The 21,943-nt window shown below is 38.7% G+C and overlaps 1 protein-coding gene across 2 annotated transcripts in view; it reads right to left on the bottom strand.

The window, feature by feature from the left end:
* The window catches only part of LOC127453270 (disintegrin and metalloproteinase domain-containing protein 15-like), a 42,719-nt gene extending 32,955 nt beyond the window's left edge, over window positions 1-9,764 (bottom strand). For both annotated transcript variants that reach the window (XM_051719507.1, XM_051719508.1), the window contains exons 1-2: window positions 9,094-9,764; window positions 7,915-8,009 (exon numbers count right to left, since the gene is read on the bottom strand). In XM_051719507.1, the coding sequence (XP_051575467.1) occupies window positions 7,915-8,009; window positions 9,094-9,268 (270 nt within the window). In that variant the 5' untranslated portion in view covers window positions 9,269-9,764. The remainder of the gene's footprint in view (window positions 1-7,914; window positions 8,010-9,093) is intronic.
* Between the last annotated feature and the right edge of the window lie 12,179 nt (window positions 9,765-21,943).

Below are 21,943 nucleotides of genomic sequence, written 5' to 3'. Positions count from 1 at the left end.
GAGCCCTCTCTCTCCCAGCCAATGAAAGAGGGTCTAGCTGACCTCTCTCTGTAACAGCCATTCAGAATAGTCCTATCTGAGCTCTTTCCCTGCCAGTCAAAGTCTCACCTCTTTCTTTCTCTGGCAGTCAGAATGAGCTGGCCCGAACACTCTCTTTCTTTACCCATACAATGCTGAGGGGCTGTTCACATCAAACACGTTTTTGCTCCATTTGTGCTGGGTTTTTTTTTTTTTTATATATATTGTTTTTCTAAATAAACACACTATGTGGAAATTTTTTACAGTCTCGCTGTTTTGCTAGTGTCTCGTGCAGGTGCGCCACATTTGTATGACACCATGTAAAGTTAAAGGTGCACTCAGTAATTTTTTGAAGTACTGTATGTCAAAGTGGCTTTCATTAGCTTACAGTGACACCTTGTGGTCTGGAAGCTGCATCATTCAAACACAGTTGTTTTCAGTTTCTAATGCCATTGCAGAAATTCACTATGCACAGTAAACCAGGAATACTACAATCCATGAATAAAAGTGTCCAATGACAGGGCAGTTACTGAGATTAAGCAAGTAGTATTCAGCTGGTCATGTGATCCTAACATGGCTGCCCCCATGAGGGCACCCCTGCCCCATGTAGAATAAAATAACTTTTATATGGTTACTGATATGTCTGAACTCTTCATCTCACATGAGTGGTCATGATTTCATACATAGGTTTCAATATTACTATTCATTTCTTTAGAAGTAAAACCTTTTAAATGAGGGAAACAAATTATTGAGTGCACCTTTAAAAGAACTTAAACTTTTAAAAACAACATATTTACATACTAACAAACACAAAAGTACTTAATCTGATCAAATGATTGTGCTACTAATGCTACTAACTAATGATAGTTTTAAAGCAATAATGGCATTCTCAACCCATTTTACTTCCGTATTGCAACATACAGTTTTTCTGAGTAAAACAGTATATTCAATTTAAAAAAAAATTGTGAAGGACTTGATTTTATCCTTCTGTAAATGATTGGGTTGTGAAAAGATGGTGTTCCATGTCATAATGAAGCCAGACGTGAATGCAAGTTTGTAGTCGATGGAGGTCTACTCCCCTCTGGCACCAACTTTTGAGGCTTTTTAATCGGGATGGGGATGCTGAAGTACAAGTTAACCCTTGAGAGCATCTCAACTTATTTCAGTGGTACCAGTTTTCAAATGTATCATTACTTGCTGTTATTGCTGTAAATTAATGTTACGGACATTCATTTACAGTGTTAACTAGTGGCAAGAGGTTAGAAAGTCTACATTACCTAAAACAGTGTTCTAAAACAAAGCCTAAGAGGTATTTGGCTGCTGGTTAACATTAACAAATAGCCCATGTGCTTAGGTGATGTCTGCCAAAAAGGAAAGTAATTTCAGAGATGAAGCAGGTGAATACATTGCGATGAAACATAACAAAAACAAAAGTTTTTCCCCCTTTGGAATGACATGCACTAATGAATCATGCACAATAAGATCAGGTACATGAATTAGGAAAGTGAATAGGGACCATTTTTATTTTGTTTTGAGATGTAGGAGAGGGTTGTACTATGCCATAATTATACTGACAAAATGGATGTCTGAATGTCACAAATATTTTCATTTTCATCCTTAAAAACATACCAAACACTAATTCTTACATCTCTCTCTCTCTCTCTCTCTCTCTCTCTCTCTCTCTTATCTCATCTCATCTAGTCCCTGCAAGAGGTTTAAAGGACTTCAAAGACATTCTGGAGGTCCTGAAAATTTTCAATAAAGGGTCAAGAGACTAACATCATTGGAGCATGCTTTTCTAACTTGCATCTGCAGTCATTTAAGAATCTGCATAACACACACTCTTTCTCCCATGGTCAAACCTCTGGGTTTTTCACAAAAGCCCACGTCCAACCATCAGACAGTTTCTGCATTGCCCTTTCCTACAAAACCATAAATGTCTGTTTGTGGGCTTTAAGCTTATTGCTATCAGATGGTTCTGGTAAGTGCCTTTACTATGAACTCCTGGAAACAGAATGCAATTAAAACAACTGGGTGAATCACTTGCCTCTGAACAACCAGGGCCAAGTTAAACTGGTGACTCAGGCAAAGATGAAGAGGAGGGTTGGGTGAATATGCGCATGTGTGCTTACAAGATGTGAACAGAGTTGGTTAGAAAAGGGGGGAAGTATACAAATACAGAAGATCAGGGAGAAAAATAAACGGACATTTTTTTTTTTACTATTTGTTTTTTTTTTTTTTTCATTTATGGACTTTTTCCTTTTTATAGGTATGTAGAAAGACTGAAAAGTGGGGCCAGTTTAGGGGCCATTGAGACCGAGCGAGATGCAGCACAATTAGTAGAATTGAACAATGCTTTCTCGAGATGTGCTGAAAGAACAGAGAGATGTGGCGCAATGGTCAAAGACATCTGTCTGGCGCATGTTTACAAAGATATACAATTGAAAAGCAGTTTATATGGAAGCAAAAATGTGTTTGGTGTGAACAGCCCCTTACTTGCCAGAGTACATGCACTACCCATTGTGCTCTGTACCATGGCTCCAACTTTACTAGTCTCATACTACTGTTTGATGTATCTTTGACTTGAACAGTCTTATACTACTATAAAGCAATTGTGAGACAGAGAGAGAAAGAGACTCAGTAAAATGAGGAGTTTGTTGGTGGAGGCGGATTAGAGGTTGGTCTATATGCATCTGTAGGGTAAATCTGACTTAAACTCCAGACTTCTACAAACTCCATTCATTTGTGTCCCAGAGTCCACTCCTCCATACATACTCATTTCTTTCTCTCACCTCCCTGACCTTTACATGTTTCTCATTTTTTCTTTTAATTTGATCTTTCCTATTTTTTTGTAACACTGATCTGAATTTCTCTGACTCACTGAAAAAGAAATAAATGTAAAAAAATCCTAAATTAGTATTTTTTTGTCTTTTTTTCCTAGGAAGTATACAGTGTGTGTATCTAAACATCCTTAAAACATGACAGATTTAGGGGGATCTCAGAGCTTGAGCTCTTCTGCTTCTGACAGCGCTCCTATTATGTTTACCTTAATATGCTCCTAGACTATATGAACCAGCAAACTTGTAAATTATGTATACTGTAAACTGTACACAATGTATATTTTTCCACACAACTTTTTTTTTTTTTACTTGTTTTAATGTTTATCCTGTATATTTTTAATAGAAAACAAGATAAAAAGACTGATTAAGAAAATGTTTTTTTCCCCTTTTGGCAGTGCCTAACTTAACCAATCCCTGTCCCTGAATGCTTAACTTACCATCACTTCTCTTTTACAACCTCTTTTTTTTTTCTGTCTGCCTCTGTCCTGTTCTTGTACTTGGACCCACCCTTTCTCTTTTGCTCCCCTTTTTATAAGCCACTCTTTTTCCCTTTCTCTCTCTCTCTCTCTCTCTCTCTCTGAGGTAATGTCCCTGTGCACATGCCGTTCGCAGTGCAATGACTTCAGCAGCAGATGAATGCTGGGTGGGGTACATGTAATGAAGCTAGCTGTGGGTGAAGAAAAAAAAAGAGAGCGTAAGGGAAGGGGGAGGTTGGGGACTGTTCAAGAACTCAAGGTTTGCCTTTGCCTTAACTACTTGTGATGGCTATGGATTTGATTCATTTATTCATTTTTAATTTCTATTTTGTGCGTGCGTGCGTGCGTGTATGTTAGTGCATTACATTGAGTCTGTATGATGCCAACAATGAGGCTCAAGTTTCTACTGCTGAGTTCATAGACACAAACACTCATATTTTGTAGAGTTTTTAAACTTTGCTTGTTACTACATTTTCAATGAAAAGAACCTCAAATTTAGTCATTTAAGCTGAAATGTGTAATTTCTGCACAGCTAGCATCACCAAACAGAATTGCAAACAGATTTCTGAACACTCCCTGTGTCTGCCATTGGTCGAGGAAACAGATAGTCTTGCCCCAACTTCACACCATGTGAGCCAATATTGCTGTGTCTGTCTGGGCAGGATTCTCAAACAATAGTGACACTTTTTTGAGGAAATCAACCTACAAATGGCTTGCTTTTAGTTGTCTGCATATTAAGCTGGGACAGTACAAAGTATTTGAAAAAAAAAAAATTTCACACTTTAGACTCAAACATCGCAAATCAGAGCTTTAAACATAACAATTTTCTTCCAATGTGAGATGTAATCTGTTAATCTAATTACAGAAATGAACAATTTCTTACACACCCACATCTTCCTTGTACACAGACACACACACACACACACACACACACACACACACACCCACATCCACATCTTCCTCTTATACACACCCACAAATTCCTCTCTTTCATGGAAATGGGATAAGACACATTAACTTTCAATGTGGACAAGGTCCTAGACACACACATACACTCCAGCACATTTATCTCCATCATATTTGTCTGAAAAAATTATTATTAATAGTGAGTGCTGTATTAGTATAATTTGTGTTCCTCTGGGTGGTAGGAAGGTCTTTGTAGCTCAGCTTGAGGACAGTGATTGTAATGAACTGGCTGTATTCATGGAAAAATGTTTATGAGAGTCAGGAGAAAAGGCCAGTAAAGCACCCACACATGCATACAAACGCACACGCACCCAAACTATCACCCGCCTTTCCTCTCTCCATGGCAAAAAAGGCTAAAAACAGGCCATAAGCTGTATTGGTTTCTGTGTTTCACACAGCCAGATGCAGAGGGGCTGCTTTACTGAGTAATGCATGATCACAAAAATGAGTGAATCACCTAGCAACCCAGATCAGAATTCTGGACCAGACAGACCAGACTTGTTTCACATCTTTTATCAATACAATAGTGACTGAGGCCAACCTTCAGTCAAACATCTCCAATTGTAAATGACGGAATTTTTATTGTTGGGTAAACCATTCATCACATAGTTAACACATTGTAAAGTGTGTTAAATGGAGCTGAGAGTGCTCCATTCCTATTGGTAGCTAAACACATACTCAAATTAGCCAAAATATTTAATAAAAACATTCTCATGCAAGGGGTGCGGAATGTGTCAGACCTGATGGTTGTTCAAATTCTGTGAAAAACTGTGGAGTTTTCAGAAGAGTTCTGCAGGTGCAGACTCTGAATACACCTATGAATGAGTAATTGAAGATTAGGGGAGGGACGGTGGGTTTGGTGTCCGTATCTGTCCTGTCTTGGAGGGAGGATGTAGGTGCGCTGACATATTTGTCTGGAAGCTTCCTGACATAAAACATTATCTGAGAAGGAGAGGAACTGGAGGCAACATTAAGGGGACAGACACTTCCTCTGCAGCTGAGATCAACTCATGAAGTCATATCCTGCAGAATTCCCCCATTCATCGGTCCACAAACACACACCTATTATTCCTTCTTCCAGTAATGAAGAATGTTATTTTTTTTCTCTCACAAAGGCATGAATGCAGACTCATGTTGAAACTGCTTGTAAAGGACAAAACTCCATCATCAGCTGAAAGCAGCACTAGTGTAATTCATTGAATTTATATCCAGATTCGCTGTCATGACTCGAAACAAAAAAAATCTTGTGAGTTATGAGTTTTCATTTTGTGATAGCAAGAAAGCTGAAAGAATTATGCACAGATTTATTTACATTAATTTACTCTGATTGAGGGGTTACTACACTCGGTGACCTGCATGAGAGTGGAGTATTGAGATCGTTTGAAAATTTGGTTCAACATTTTGAGATTCCCAGATCTCAGTTCTTTAGGTATTTACAGCTGCGCCACCTGCTCTGTATTGTTTTTGCGAGTAGCACACACACCCCTAAAGTGGCAGATACTCTGGGAGTGGTGATTACTGCTTTTGGAAAAGGTCATGAGGCATCAGTGTATTACTCCCTGCTATTTCAGAGTCTGTGGGGCGGAGCTTCAACTTCTCTCAAGAGATTATTGGAGAATTATTTAAATTTGGTATTGGAGGACGGAGTGTGGGCTAGGATTCTATAAAATGTCAAGTCTGCATCTAGAGATGCAAGGTTTTGCCTTATGCAATTCAAGATTTTACATAGATTCTATTGGACCTCCTCTAGATTGTATAGGCTTGGTCTTAAAAACACACCCACCTGCTGACGATGCCAATCAGAAGATGGAGACACAACCCATGTCTTTTGGGGGTGTGTTAAGATCCAAGAATTTTGGTTGAAGGTTCAGAGTTGTATGTGTGACGTTTTGGGCACTCAAATTTTACTTTGCCCTAGACTCTGTATTCTGGGTGATGGGGCGGTCATAAATTTGGGGGATAAACATATAAAAAATTGGGTTCTGACCAGTATCATGACTGGCAGACAAATTATTTGAAGGGGTTGGAAGTCAGATAGAGCGCCATCATTTCCGGAGTGGTGTGCGGAAATGGGGAGGGTGGCAGCTTTCGAGGAGGTGGCAAGTAGAAGGCTGGGGTTTGGGGACTTGTTTGTTAGGAAATGGGGTAATTGTTTAGCATTTTAGGGGACTCTCGTGGAGGGGATGGGGAGAGAGAAGTTTATTATATTTTCTTTTTTTGTTTTCTTCTTTTTTGTGTGTGTATGTGTGTATTATTATATGTGACCACAGGGGTGTTCGTTGGGGGTCAGGGTGGGGTTGGTGATTGGGGAGGGATATTAGTGGGGGTTAAATGTTAATTCCATGTGTACGTGTTGTGTTTTTCTCTATTGTGTATTTTTGAATCAATAAAAAATGTTAATTGGAAAAAATTTACTCTGATTGAATGATATCTGTTTTTGCCGGCCCTTAATTCTGGACTGACCTGGACTGCGTATCCCAAAAGCATTGTAAGCATAAGTTGATCATAGAGACCATTGGCGCCAATGGCATCTACGATCTACTTAGGCTTACGATGCTTTCAGGAAATGCAGCCCTGAGCTATTATCTGTTCTAACCACTTCTGACTGTTCCTGTTTAACTGGTCACGTATGGGACTGGCAAAGCCAAAGTCAAGGGTTCGATTCCCCAGATATGCAAGTGTAAGCATTGTTTTAGCAGGAAGATCTAGGGATTTATTCATCAGGCATCACATCCAATCACAATACAGCCTCCTCTTTATAAGCCTGCCAGCTGCCTCTCATTGCTCGCATACTTCCGTGTCTTCACCCCCCATCTCACCCCATCTCCACCAGTTTAGGTCCCATCCTGGGTGGGGGTAAGCTCCACTCCCCTGCCGTCATTGCCTCCGGCAGGATCTGACGGTTCAAGCAGCATCAGAGCTCTGAACCATAGTGCGGGGCTTAAGCCAAATTACATAAGTATCTTTGAGAGTCCCCCAAAATGCTAAACAATTACCCCATTTCCTAACAAACAAGTCCCCAAACCCCAGCCTTCTACTTGCCACATCCTCGAAAGCTGCCACCCTCCCCATTTCCGCACACCACTCCGGAAATGATGGCACTCTATCTGACTTCCAACCCCTTCAAATAATTTGTCTGCCAATCATGATACTGGTCAGAACCCAATTTTTTATATGTTTATCCCCCAAATTTATGACCGCCCCATCACCCAGAATACAGAGTCTAGGGCAAAGTAAAATTTGAGTGCCCAAAACGTCACACATAAAATTCTGAACCTTCAACCAAAATTCTTGGATCTTAACACACCCCAAAAAGACATGGGTTGTGTCTCCATCTTCTGACTGGCATCGCCAGCAGGTGGGTGTGTTCATATTATTCCAATAATCTCTAGTCTTTCTGATAGATATACACATAAAATGTATACACTGAATGCACCATAAGTTGGATAAAAGTTTTGGATAAAAGCATCTGCCAATTGCATAAATGTATTGTAACTTCAAAACCATATTCTCGATCCCTGAGTTTACAATGTGGATGAGAGTCATGATATGTTTAGGATAAATATATATGAGTAATGTCCTGCTCTGTTATAAGACAGAGCACAAAAACTCACCTGTAAAACATCACTCAGTCTTCTCTTAACTCCATCCACTAAAGCAAACGGCATGGTCTTGACCAAAGTCTTCAACTCTCTACTATGACTTGAAACTGTTGAGAGAGAAAAAGAAAGTTTCATGTCTTAATTAAATGGAGAAAAAGCTGTGTTTTGTCATTGCAATCTAAACGGCAGATAATTGCTAGTTATTAGTTTGACTAATCGAGCCAAAACTCTCCCTGCAGAGAAAGTTCTTCTTCTTTTTTTAATATTCAGAACAGTAAGATACTCACACAAATTTCCATCTGTCTGTTACAGTGATATAACAATTCACTACTAATTGTGGGTTGTATTATAAATCTATAAATTATGAAGAAATAAAAAATAATAAAAAACTGTAAATGTCTCACAATGGAATTGTGCAGTCTTGTATGTTGATGTGATTTTTTTATTTTAGTTGTATACGCTCATCTCAGAGTAACTATAATCCTCAGATATAATCATTGATGGTTCATGCACATTTGTACACAGATTTCCTGACCACAGGCACAGTAACTGTAAGTAATAATCTCTAGTTAGGCTAGTTCTGTTGTGAAGGCAGCTGTTGTTTTGACAGTGTCTGATAGCTGTGCTAAAGCGCACTGGCCTGTGGGCCCCTAAACTGCAACAGAAGCACCAAACATTGACAATATTGATCAAAAATATCTAGACCTATCAAACACAAATGGCTTAACTCAAAGGGAGCCACACTACAGCTCTAGAGATCTAGGCAAGCCATTCAAAATTGCTTGGGAATTGGGATTGGAAACAATAAAGGGAATGAGCAAGTGTTTAGGAAATGAATTGGTTTCATAGATTCAGCAACTGTTAGCCACCCAGATCGCACAGTTTACAAATATCAAGCCTGAATAAGTGGCTTAAACTGTACAGTCTGCTAAGCAGACTCTTAATTTAGAGAGCCGGTAAAACTGTCTTATCAAGACTAACTAAAATCCATTAGCGGAGCACACTGCATGGTTTCTCTCTGTAAGCCAGCTGACTGTGAGGGTTCATAGCATTTCCTCCTTCATGTGATGATATCACAGTGTGGGGCCACAGATTTATGGATCCTGTGGACCATTAAACCATACTAAATATTTGAATATACTGGAAGAAGCTAGGAATTTAGGACATAGAAGTTAGGGAACCAAACAATACCAATGTGAGACGAGTGAGTTATCCGCGCATCCTCCTGCAGTGTGTAGCTGCTGTTATCTCTGGTCAGGGTGAGAGTGAGGGAACCCCTGAACATCACGAGCGGTGAGCCCTCAAACAGAAGAACATTGAGGAGGGTTCGCCAAAAACACCTGAACAGCTGATGGTGCGGCTTCATGGCCCAGTGACAGTTTTCTTTGATTTAAAGTGGAGTAGCTGATCAGTACACTTCTTAAGAACAGTGTAATAACGTTTGGACAGCTCCTGCGAGTCCGCGTTCAGAGGCGCTGATCCGTACCCGTCACGCGGACGTGTGCATGCGCACCCGGCTATTCACCTGCGGAACGCCGAACTGCGGTCCGTTCTGACAGCGAGCTCCCGGCCCAGTGTTGCTCTGTCAGGGGGAACCGACATCCTGCTGAAAACCTCACCTCTGTCCAAGAAATAATAATGGATTCCCTATTTCGCCCGTTTCGTTAGGAGATTTACAAAACCAAATTCGCGTGTAGTATTAACCTTGCAGAATAACCTTTCTTTATGACTCGCATCATAGAGTGCGCAATCCATCCGGTCGCTAGTGTTAAACTGAGGCAGTATAATCGTATTTTTTAGTGTGACCAACAAGATAGGATTTCCTCTTTCTCGTTAACTCTTTAGTGTCCGGTTTGGTTCACATCCTTACCTCTGTGATTATAGTACGCATAGATTCTTTAACAGCTAGCTGGTGAAAATAATTATTTTATACTATTTTATTATGTAAAAAATAAGCTGTTTGATTTCTGTTAAAGGCATAGTCCCCCCCCCCCCCAAAAAAAAATTAAAAACAAATTGTCTGTTCCATGCTGTTCCAAAACTGTGTGACAGGTTTTATATCAGGTGATTTTTGTTTCTCAGGTTATTTTACTCATGAATTCCTTCCAAATGAACCTAAGCACATTCTCAGACCTCAAGTTTGTTGTTTTATTTGTTTGCTCTAAGACTTTACTGAATGTATGACCTGTTCTGACTGCTGCATTGTGTTCAACAAGAGCACCATTTTTAACAATCCCAGATGAAATTCAGCCTGTGAAAATACTTTAAATTAGGGCTGTCAAATGATTTAAAAAAAAATCGAATTACTTGATGTGTACTTGAATTACATGATGTGCTGATTAATTAATCAAATTAATCACAATTAATCAAATATATCAGTATTTACTGGGAAAGGCCCAGATATTCTAGTCTATAATAATTATATAATTATTATATTTAAATCTTAGAATTCAGATAATTCCATATCATTGAACATACTGTAACCCTATTATTGGCCTACTTCCATCTGCACTATTTTTAATTGTTGGTCTATCTACTGTATGCACTTGTGCATCAGATGGGTGCTTTTGGAGCGTCTTCCTTTGGTTGCATCGTGTCTCACTAGTTTTCAGCATCTTCAGTCATAAATGATGAGTTCTTAGGCTGCTGTGTCAAGTTAAACGTAGTATGAAACTTGTTTGAAAGCGTCTTAGAACTCTGCATTCTGTTATGCTTTGCCCAGTTGTCTTTAAGCACAAGAGTGTGTCATCTGTGGAAGGCTGAGCTGCCTGGTCGTGTCTAGAAGGTAACCGTACGGCTGCCCAAAGTCTCACGAGAGTCGCATGCAACGTTCACACACTGTGTTTGTTTATTGAGTTTTTTTCAGAGTCCCACAAAAACCCTACACCAACCCCAACCCCTAAACCTAACCTTAAAATTTAACTATAACCTTAACATTAGTAACAGCAAATTGCAAGACTTTGGCAGCTGGATGGTTACCTTCTTGTCACAGTCAAGCTGCTTGCTCTCAATGGTTTGAAGAGGTGTGCTGCCTGTACAGCTAGAGTTGTGCTGACTGCCTCCTGCTGCCACAGAATCGCAAAAACATCAAGGTGGTGCATTCGTTATTACAGTACGGGTCAGTGCATGAGAGCGTAAATTTGTTTTACATTTATTTTTCATGTAATTAAATTTCAGGAATCTGCAAAAGTCATATTTTCTCAGGGTTTTTATGTACTGTATGTTACATACATTTTTAAATGTTTGTTTTTGATTCCTCAGCCGTTTGCGTTGTCTGTTGATAAAGGAGATTCGTTTCTGGATCTGCAGGTTGTACAGGAAGAGGATCCATCTTTTTTCTCTCATTAATCAGATGTGTCCATCCAGTATGAATTTCATGTTATTAGAGTAAATGCATGAACCACAGTGAGCCTTCATTAATTTATAAAAGCTAACTCCACCAATTATTTAATTAGTTAAAACTACTGAGTGAGGCTCCCTAAATCTTCCAAATGATTTATTTAAACTCACTGCAAGCAAAGCATTACAGAAAACATGATTCTTAAGTTTTATTCAGTTCAGCTTTGGAGCGAAGACTGAATGATGAGAAATAAATAGGATGTAGATGTATGTACTACTAACGGTTCACCTCTTCATGAATGAGGTAATGCTTGTGCACACAGTAGCTGAATCAGGCCTTACAGTGGGCCCGTAATCCTTCCCATGCCTGCACGGGCTGTAAATCTAATGCTATTACTGTGAAAACCTCTAATCTTATTTGTATTTTACCACACACACACTAGAGAACACATATTTCTCTCATTATGCATGAAAAGTATCCTTCCTTTACTGCACGCTGTCTTTCAGACCTTTTGAACTTGCTGAATCAGGGTATCAGTTACATTCGTGACCAAACCGATTAAATTGCATTCAATTTTACATTTCTCCGAGGAATAGCTGCACATGTTCTGAAAAAACATCACAACACTGTACAACTGAGCCAAAACCCCAATCCTGGATGCAGTGTTCATCTAAATCTATTTTTTAATTAGAAAAGAATGAATATTAACCACCAAAAATACGAGAATGCTCAGCCAACTGTCCTCAAAAACTGATAAAACGGCACTCATGTAAATAAGACTAATTGCTTTAAAACATCTGAGTGCAGATTTTTTTTTTCTTTATCTTACAAGCTGGACCATATCTGATTTAAAAAACACAATGAAAACACAAAGTTTATTTTAATTGTAGAGCTGGTGGTATACATAAACGATATCAGAGGAAGTAATTTTGCCTGTCATTGTGCTTTTTGTTTGTTTCGATTATGCTGGTTAGAAGCCTTTTCTCCAAGCATTTGTCCAAGCCTTCCTATGCCAAGAGCAAGGCCAAACAACAGCCTGCACAATAATAAATATTCTGTCTTTGTGAAATGCACTGACTATGACATGTGCCAATTTACTATTTAGCTTATCAGGACAATTTAGAAATAAAAATGGCACAGAGCTCTCATACCACAAATGATACATAGCATAATTATATTCTGGACAATCTGATGAACTGAAACTTATTACAACAATAAAAATGAAAACAAAATAAAAAAGTTTTAGTTAGTAAAAAATGACAAAAATATGGGAAAAAAGTTAAACATTGATCACAAACGTTTTCTGAAAGCCTTTGCACAAAATGAAGAGATTATTAACTGATTATTCAGAGCATGTGGTTGGGGCAAACAATCTAGACACACACAAACAAATGCACTCTAAACATTCAGCAACTACTAACAATGTACTTAAATGTATATGGTAATTGAATTGATTTTACAGGGGTAAATTAATTGATTTCTCCCTTGAGGTCCACACTGAAAGTTTTTGCACCAAAAACAAACCGTTATTTAGTTTTTCATGACCACTTTTGACCCTCTTTCTGATCGTTAGAATTAAATGGTCTGTCTTTTGCTCCTGTGCTTTAAGTCACAGGGGTTATCAAACTTTTTAATTCCAAGGACCCCCAAATACAATGATACCTTTGCAAGGGACCCCCTTAAGTATTCTATATTGTTACTGTATAACAATAAATAAAATGTCAAATAAATATTTGGAAAATATTTACTTTTTATTAAGCTGACCACATATCTTTTTTGTACCCACTATTAGAATAATGTTACTTGTAAAAACATCAAGAAAAACATTTTCAATTAAATTAAAATATATCTGTAGTACATAGAAATCAGAATGAAATAGTAATAATGTCCAGTTTGGTAAATGTTTTTTTTTTTTCTCTCTCTCTCTCTCTGAAGTTTTCAATGACCACCTAACCCGGACTTCAGTTTGAAAACCCCTGCTTTAAGAAACGCCCCCTTTGCTCATGCTCACACAAGGTCAGATAGCAGAAGTTCCAAACAAGTTGTTATTGCATTCATTGTTTGGTTTCAGTGTATGTTCCTTTTAGGTTCCTTGAGTTCTTAAAGTTACAGCATGTTTTCAAAATACACCAAGCTCTTTCATCTCAAATGATCAAGAAAAATGTTTGATTCCTCATGCTATGATAAGGTTGTAATGGTACTGTGCAGGTGATGTGCCTTCAACCACTCATTCACAAATACCATTATCTTTATATGACTGTATGTAGATTACTGAACACTCAGTATATTGTGGTAAATTCTGCAAAAGGCTGAGGAAAATATTCCACTTTTCAAAATATCACAAGAGTCTCAGATAATGTGTAACGAATAGACATGGATGACTACAGTGATTAAAGATAATGGTTAGAATTTGCTAATATCTGATCAGGTTACACAGCAAGATAATGGAGTGCAATGGCTGAAAGAGTGCCTGACTGATCTGGCATATGTCCCGTCATGCCAGTGTTATAAATAGTCCTCTCATTAGCCAGTCTGTGTGTGTACTCCCATGTGCCTATACGTCTAGATCAAACCTATTTGGTAGAGACACACAGAAACAACCAGAGCTTTGAGTTTAACTCTGATCAGATTAAACATGCAGCCCAAAGACGTCACTTGGTCTTAGAGGAGACTGACTGCATCACTGTGCCAACGGTCACCTGTAGAAGCCACACAAAGTACATTTATAAGCTCTTCAATAATAAAAACCAGTGTAACTCACTGTGCTGTTTGATTATGCTGACAAATTCTGTCATAATTTACTCACCCTTTGGTTGTTCCAAACCCATATTACTTTTTCAGGATAACATAAAAAGAGCTTTTAGGCAGAATGTTAGCCTCAATTACCATTCACTGTCATTGCATCTTTTTCCATACAATAAAAGTGAATGGTGACTGAGACTGAAAATTCTGCCAAGCATCTCTGGTGTTTTACGGGAAAAAGTCATATGGGTTTGGAATAAAATAAGGGTAAGTAAATGATGACAGAATTTTCTTTTTGGGGTGAACCATCTCTTTAAGAAACCACATTTTTTAGCAAGGATATGTTGAAGGAGAAGCCAAAAGATTTTGAATCCATCTGGCCTCTCGAGGAATAAGCAAACAACTTATTAATTTACACCTCTATTAACTGTGACCAATCTGAGAGTATTGTAGTACATGGGCAAGGGCTTCTACAACAAACATAGAGAGTGATTTTTAAGATACAAAGGCATTATCTCGGACTCAGAGAATGGCAGAAAACAAGCTACTGGATTGCACATCAAGATTGGAGGTGTTGAAGGCACTAATGGTTTTCTGCAGAAATCTGGCTAACATGTAATCTCCCCTGACTACAATGACTGCGTGACGAACACCTTCGGAAATAGAGGTAAAGAGAGAAACTAAATATATTATTTTACATCAATTAAAGCACAAGTAGTCTAGAGGCACATGACTAAAAATATTTACATCACCTTTGATGAAGGAAAACACTTTGTTTGTGCTTACTAGTAATGGAGTACATGGTGAAGGTGTCTTTGGATGAGGTCAAAGATGCTGTAAAGCAGGGGTCGGCAAACTTTTTGACATGCAGTGCTATTTTTTTATTTTCCTAGTCAATGTCTGTGCTAACCATGCAAATGTATTCGATTTTCCGAAGTATGAGTCCACTTGTGAAATTGTTTCTATTTTGCATTTTTCATTACAAATTAAATTATCAGCTTAACATTTTGAGTGAACATTTTGTGTAAAACCTGATGATTATTATATCAGGGGCGAGTTAACGAATTTTGAGGCCCCAAGCAACTGACCTGCCTGGGCCCCAATTTCTAAAATGTTTGCTTAAATTACATAAAATTGATCTTATCTTCCATTGTAGCCAAGTATATTCAAAATGTTTAATGTTTAATGTAAAAAAGGCTGTATTTTATGTAAGCATCGTAGGCAACATTCGTAACAGTACTGTAACAATAAACATATAAGGCACAGCGGCCACTCAGCACACTAGAGCAGAAGGGGGAAAACACTGCCGTTTATCAAGCGCTGAAATTTGCTTGGTGCAGAACAATCTGGAATAATGTTAAACATTGTAACAGTCACCTCTTTGCAGCCTGGACTTGCTCAGGATGTTAAATCTTTGTGACACCTGCACTAAAAACAATCAAGACACAGCGCAACGAATGAAACAGAACGCAGGTGTCTCAACATGCAGTGTCAAAAATGTGCCGGTGCTGCGTGAGACACTGAAGAAATAGCGAAATGTGGTGCAGCAGGTATGGACGTTCGTCCAGTGCGTGTTTACAAAGGAAAACAATGGAAAAACAGAGCAGACGCACACAAAAACACGTTTGGTTTGAACGGCCCCTAACACATCGCGCATATGTGAGTGAGAGCGCGTTGGTGAAACAAGTTCGGAAGGACTGTATATTTTTTCATAAATTACAAAACCCGAACACAAAATCCTACTTGAAAAACTGACTTAAAAATCCGGCGGACCTCTAACATGAACAGCTCTCTGAGCAGGGCCATAGCTAATGGGGTGAAAGGTGGTAACGATTTTAGGGGCCCAAAGGTCCAGGGGCCCCCACAACAAATACTAAACTGTATTTTTTAATAGGAAATGGGCCCAGAGCAAGATACTGCCAGGGGGCCCAGATTACCTTGCTACAGCCCTGTCTCTGAGAGCGTTGACAACAGCGTATTAACACATGTACAGTACACAGAACAACATGTCACCTCAAGTGGTTTTTGCTGAGCTTTCCTACAATTGTGTGGTTTGCGTGGTGTTTAAAACTGCTACTGTATGATATAATCATGATCCTGCATGTGAATTTTCACATGCAGAGCATCTTAAGTGCTTTAATGAAAGAAAACCTGTCCTTTTCTACAAAATGAGTTAGCACTGTTAATGTCACAAATTTGCAAATTTAATGATCACGAAATTGAATGTTAAATATTTCTTATATTATGTCACTGTAATCATGTAATCACTAGCACGCAAGCAGCAGTGAGAGGAGCAGGCTATTTTATTTATATGAAGTTTTTCGCACCTGCATTCCAGTCTACATCTTGATGTAATCCTTCCTCATAATCATGCAGCGAGTTTTCATCAGCTGAATGGGAGGATAAACACTTTTAAAGTGTGAGGAGACTCGCGCTGCGCGTGCAAGCCATTCGCGCATCACAAGCCGATCAACTAGGCTATTTAGACCTTTTCGGTGAATTGCACCTGCAAAATCCTAAAACTTTATTTCCAGGTTTAATTTATATTTTGAATAATTTATATTTTGCCAATCCTACGATGTGGGTTTATGTTTTCTCTTTTAATCATTTAATGTAATTTTGAGTGTGACTATGGTTTAAGGAGGGTATACCTGTATGATGGGTTGGAAATCTCAAGGATTAAATAGTGGTGTTTTACTTATTACATGACGTGTTGTTCTGAAAGCAAAAAGAAACAACTGAAACAAGGAATATAGGCCGTCATCAACACGGCCTGTCCAAAGCAAAGCGGGCACGTTTACTCGCGTGATTAACCGAATGTGAAGCACTGTCGGTTCGTGATGCGCGAATGGCTTGCACACACTGCACGTGTCTGTTGGGTATACTGCAGTCTCGTCACATTTTAACTTTTTTTTAGTCTCCCATTCAGTTCATAAAAACACGCTGCGTGATCATGAGGAGGGATTACATCAAGATGTAGATTGAAATGCAGGTGCGGGATTTATATAAATAAAATAGTCTACTCCTCTTTCGCTGTCACTGGCGTGCCAGTGATTACCCCTCTGCGTGCCAGTGCTGGCACGCATGCCATAGGTTGCCGACCCCTGCTGTAAAGGATACTATCAACGGCAAGCAGAAAACACACAAACAGAGCCAGAGACACAACCTGCAGATCGCTTACAATCTGCATGAGAGACACAGCCTTTCAAAACCAAAATCACCATCAATGTTTAAAGGTGATGTGTCTATCAAAACACAGCTTGTTTGTTTTTGTATCCCAACCAGCCCGACACAGCAACATTGGCTCAACCAGTTGCGTGAGTTTGGGGGTGGAACTATCTGTTTGTCCGAACTAATGTAAGACAAGGGGAGTGTTCAGGAGACCTGTTTAAAAACAACCCACATTTTTACAGTCCTGTTTGGTATGACTAGAGGGATAAAAATTACACACTTCACCCTTAAAGGCATGATAATTCAACCAGAAATGAAAATTCTGCCATATTTATCCACCTTCATTTGTTCCAAACCTGAATGGCTTTCTTTCTTCTATGGAACATAGGAGATGTCATGTGAAATGACAGTCGAAGTTACCGCTCAGTTTCACTGTATAAAAAAAAGATCTTAAATTCTCAAAAACGTTTTGCCAAGCTTACGTTTAAACGACATATTTCAAATCAGCAGTAAAATCAAACAACATTGGTATCATAAATTGTGCTTCTTTACCTCAGATTACACTGAAAAGTACAATTTTACCAGCTTATTTTGCTAATGTGAATGCACATTCTCGAGTTGTTTGACAGGCAATGTCTGTGTCTAAAAGCTGATTGGCTCTTTTACCTGTAAGGCAAGACTTCCTTTCTACACCCGTTGACCACTGGGCACGAGCTCCTTGGTTGGGCATTCCAATTTCTCCTACTCATTTTAAAGGGGTCATGAAATGCTAATTTTTTATATTTTCATACCTGAGGTCCACTGATAATGTCAGTGAAGTTTTTTTAGCACCAAAACTGTCATAGTTTAGTCATAAATGATCATTTTCCACCCTGTCTCTGGCCCTCTGTCTCAAACACTCGGTTTTGGCCTCAGCGTTTCCTTTAAACTTCAATGTAAATGCCCACTGTTCTGATTGGCTAACATTGTGCAGCCCCTCAAATACAGCCATATTTGAAACTCAGTCTGCAGAGAATGAAAAAGCTCCACGTTATAAAACTATATTTGAGGGTTTACACACAACGCACATCCAACCCATTGAATCTGAATGTACCAAAAGCCGCTTTTCCACCATCGGGCCGAACGGTTCTCGTCGCAAAATTGTACTGTTCCATGCCTATCCGGGGCAGCTGGCATGGTTACGCTTTCTTTTTCCACTGTGGTGCCGTGAAATCAGTAGAATGTACGTAACAGATCCTCATGAGAGGTAAATATTGGAGCCAGTGTTGTGCACTTTGGAGGATTATTGAATATTCCAGTGTTTAGGACTACATTTTCCCCTGGTTTTACTCTGCTAACAAATAGCAAAGACACGGACCATGTTGCAAAAAAGAAAAGTAAAGAGAAAAAGGCATGAGGTTTACCATCGTTTGCTAAGGGCTTGTGTTTACCACCGGACAGAAACATGCAGAAAGGTAAAAGTACCCAGACTATCTTAAAAGTATATTTATTGACAAAGTATTATATGAAAATAGTATATGAGAATATATTGATGAATTTTGAGTTTAAATGAGCTAGTAATCAAATTCCCTGACGAAAAAGGCATGTAGAAAAATAAAGTAGGCTACAATACTAGTTTAACCATAATAATAAACCATGAAGATACACAGGTATCTACTAGCATGGTTGAGCAAGTTTGAGTACAGTCAGCTAATCGTGCCAAGAATTCCGGGCCAAGAACGGTTTATGATGGTGTCGTGCCGAACCGTGCTCCAGTGGAAATGCTACTGTAACCGTACCATGCTCAGAACCGTTCGGCCCGATTGTGGAAATGTGGCTGAAGTACTCAAGCACATCAGCACCATAACTATCAAACAGCCATGACATTTATAATTCATAATAAATATTCATAAATGAAACTGTTAACTTACTGTTTTGCGGTCAAGTCCAAGTGTTTTTAACTTCCCCATTCTTCAATAACTGTTCCTATGTAAAGCTCAAATCATATTATGACTGGTTCACAAGCAGTCCACACTGATATCAGCCACACATACACAGTCCATAGCATGGTGAAACATGACAAACACATAGGTGCACTGAGGCACAGATCACTTTGACATCCAAATGTTCAAAGACATCCAGCTAGTGCTTGTTTACATACACCAACAATTAAACATAGTGCAAATGGGCACAAAGCGCAGAGCAGCTGAATGAAATTAAATGGCATCTCCTTTTATGTGTTGACAACGTGTCTTTTAAAAGCAGTGTGATAAACATGACAATGGTCAAAGACTTCTGTATAATGCATGTTATATGCAAAAAACAACAACTTCAAAATAGTCCAGATGGTTCCCCTTTGGTGTTCAGGAATAGTTGGTCACACTAGGCCTGTCTCACTCCCTCTCTGTTTACGAATGCCAGTGGACAACTGAGCAATGTCTCGAGATGTCACAAATATACAGGTTTCAAAACGAGACATTTCAGAAAGGTGGGAACTAGAAATGCTCTATTTAGACTGGGGAGGAAGTTTTGAGTTCTGAAATGTACAGTATGTTTTTATAGAACAGTTACTTCTTATATGTCTATATTTATCAAGGAAAATTTTATTTTCCATTTCATGACCCCTTAAATAAAAGTGGCCCATCCCTGCTAAATAGTCTCTGATGCTTCACAATTCAACATGCTGTATTTCAAACTCAGTGTCAGGACTCACCACTATCTCCTGTACTACTTGCACGAAAGGCTCTTTCACCATTCTCCACATCGCCTTTCTGTGTGCAAACTGCAGGTCAATGTTACAGCCCATGGAGAAGGCCACATCCTGCACATTATGCTGGATATTTGCAATGGGGCCTGATTGGCAGAGAGCAGGTGTAAGGTTGGATATAATGTAGGCTCTCATAGAAAATGACTTGTTCAAAATTAGATTCAGGATATAGTCCTAGTTTCTGTGCTTTGTATCGATAATGTCAGTATGAGTTCAATAGATAGTAGATAACAATACATAAGAGTCAACAGTTTAATCTTCATCAGACAGTTCTTCTTATGTTCCTGTACATGTTCCTGGGCTTTACCTTGGTAGAGTCCATGCAGGACAAAAATCCCTTTAAAATCATCAGCCTTTTGAGCCAAGTATGCTAGGAAACATCAAGAGGACTGAGCAGTGGAATAGTGAGAAAAACGTCCCACCAAGAATACATACACCTTCACACACCACAACATGTAATGCAAAGACTCTTGTAAGTTAAAATTTGCCACCTGAAGCGGAAAACACGTGATTCACTGTGATTTGCAACTTAAGCTAATGTAAGGCTGACAGATGTCTACTTACCCACAAACACATATCCAACAAATAGCTCGTTGTACTGTTTTCATGGGACTCTTGTGCATGAGTCCATAGAACAACCTTAAAAAACAAGTTACGGCAAGCTTATCTTCCCATATTACTTATATGCATGTAATAATTTATTTGTCTGTAATAATGATTTATAAAGCAGGTTTTGCAGCTTCACTTACCCACCCCACTCAGAGCTCCAAACGCAGCACCCATGAGACATCTCACCACAGAGAACTCTGACACTGGGCCAAACAGTACCTATGAACTTTGGGTGGCAGAATATGCTTACACACCCACTCCAGAGCTGCAAATCCACACACACACAAAAAACATCATATTCTACATTCAGGAAGAGCTAATCCTACTGTAAAAGACTGAAACTCACTTAAGCAGGGTATTTTACTTATACTGTTTTCCCTCAGGGACTCCGTTGTTGGTTCCTTCCTTCACTAAAGAGGTACGTTCCAGTAGAAATCAGTTTTGAAAGATGCAAAGACGGGTCAGTTAGAATGTGCTCTCATGCCATGGATTTGTTTTTAAAAAACAGCTTTTTACTGAATCATCCATCTTCATCACTCAACATTATCACTGGAAACTGGTCTAACACCACTCAATATCTGTCTACAAATGTAAAAGTGAAACTTTGATGCATAATTGACTGCATTTTGTTATTGAAGAGTAGATATTACCTCAGCAAGACCTCCTGTATGCAGGTAAGTCTAAGAAAATCACCCAAACAAGAGCAGTTTTGAACACTTTAAAGGGCCAATCACATCGCACCGTCATTGTGCTAACAACAACAACAAACAAACCTGGAAGCATCGTCAAATGATGAGAGAATCTTATTTTTGGGTGAACTATCACTTTAAATGAACATTCCAGGTTCAGTACAAGTTAAACACAATCGACAGCATTTGCGTCATATGTAGATTACCACAACAAACAAACAAAAAAATAATAATTTCGACACATCTCTCCTTTTCTTAAAAAATAAATAAATAAATAAATAAAAAATAAAAGAAAAGAAAAGAAAAGAAAAAAAAAGAAAAAATCAAGGTTCCAGTGAGGCACTTAAAATGTAAGTGAATGGGACTAATTTTTGCAGGAAATTTTAAATTTGAAGCACTTACATTTATTCTTCTGCTTGTGTAGTTTTGGAGCTGTGAAGTTGTATAACTCGTCGCTTACCAGAATTACAGGGTTAACGGCGTTACGTTGTCATGGTAATGAACTTGTGAAATTGGACAGCCTACAACTATAGGCTACACAGAAAAGGTTAGTAAGCGATTTTATCACACTAAAGTAATGATAACATGCACGTTGTTTATGTCTTGTGTATGGAAGGGAGATTCTGCCAATTTTAAATAAATTAATAAAAGGATAAAAATGAAAATGAAAACCCGATTAACCATTTCATTATTAAAAAGTGTCTGTAAAATATGTGCCGAAACTAAAAATAAAATAAAATGATT

This window comes from Myxocyprinus asiaticus, chromosome 15 (genome assembly GCF_019703515.2).
Source record: "Myxocyprinus asiaticus isolate MX2 ecotype Aquarium Trade chromosome 15, UBuf_Myxa_2, whole genome shotgun sequence".
Classification (NCBI taxonomy): domain Eukaryota; kingdom Metazoa; phylum Chordata; class Actinopteri; order Cypriniformes; family Catostomidae; genus Myxocyprinus; species Myxocyprinus asiaticus.
Note: the sequence above shows the minus strand (reverse complement) of the source record. Positions and strands in the feature narration are given on the sequence as shown.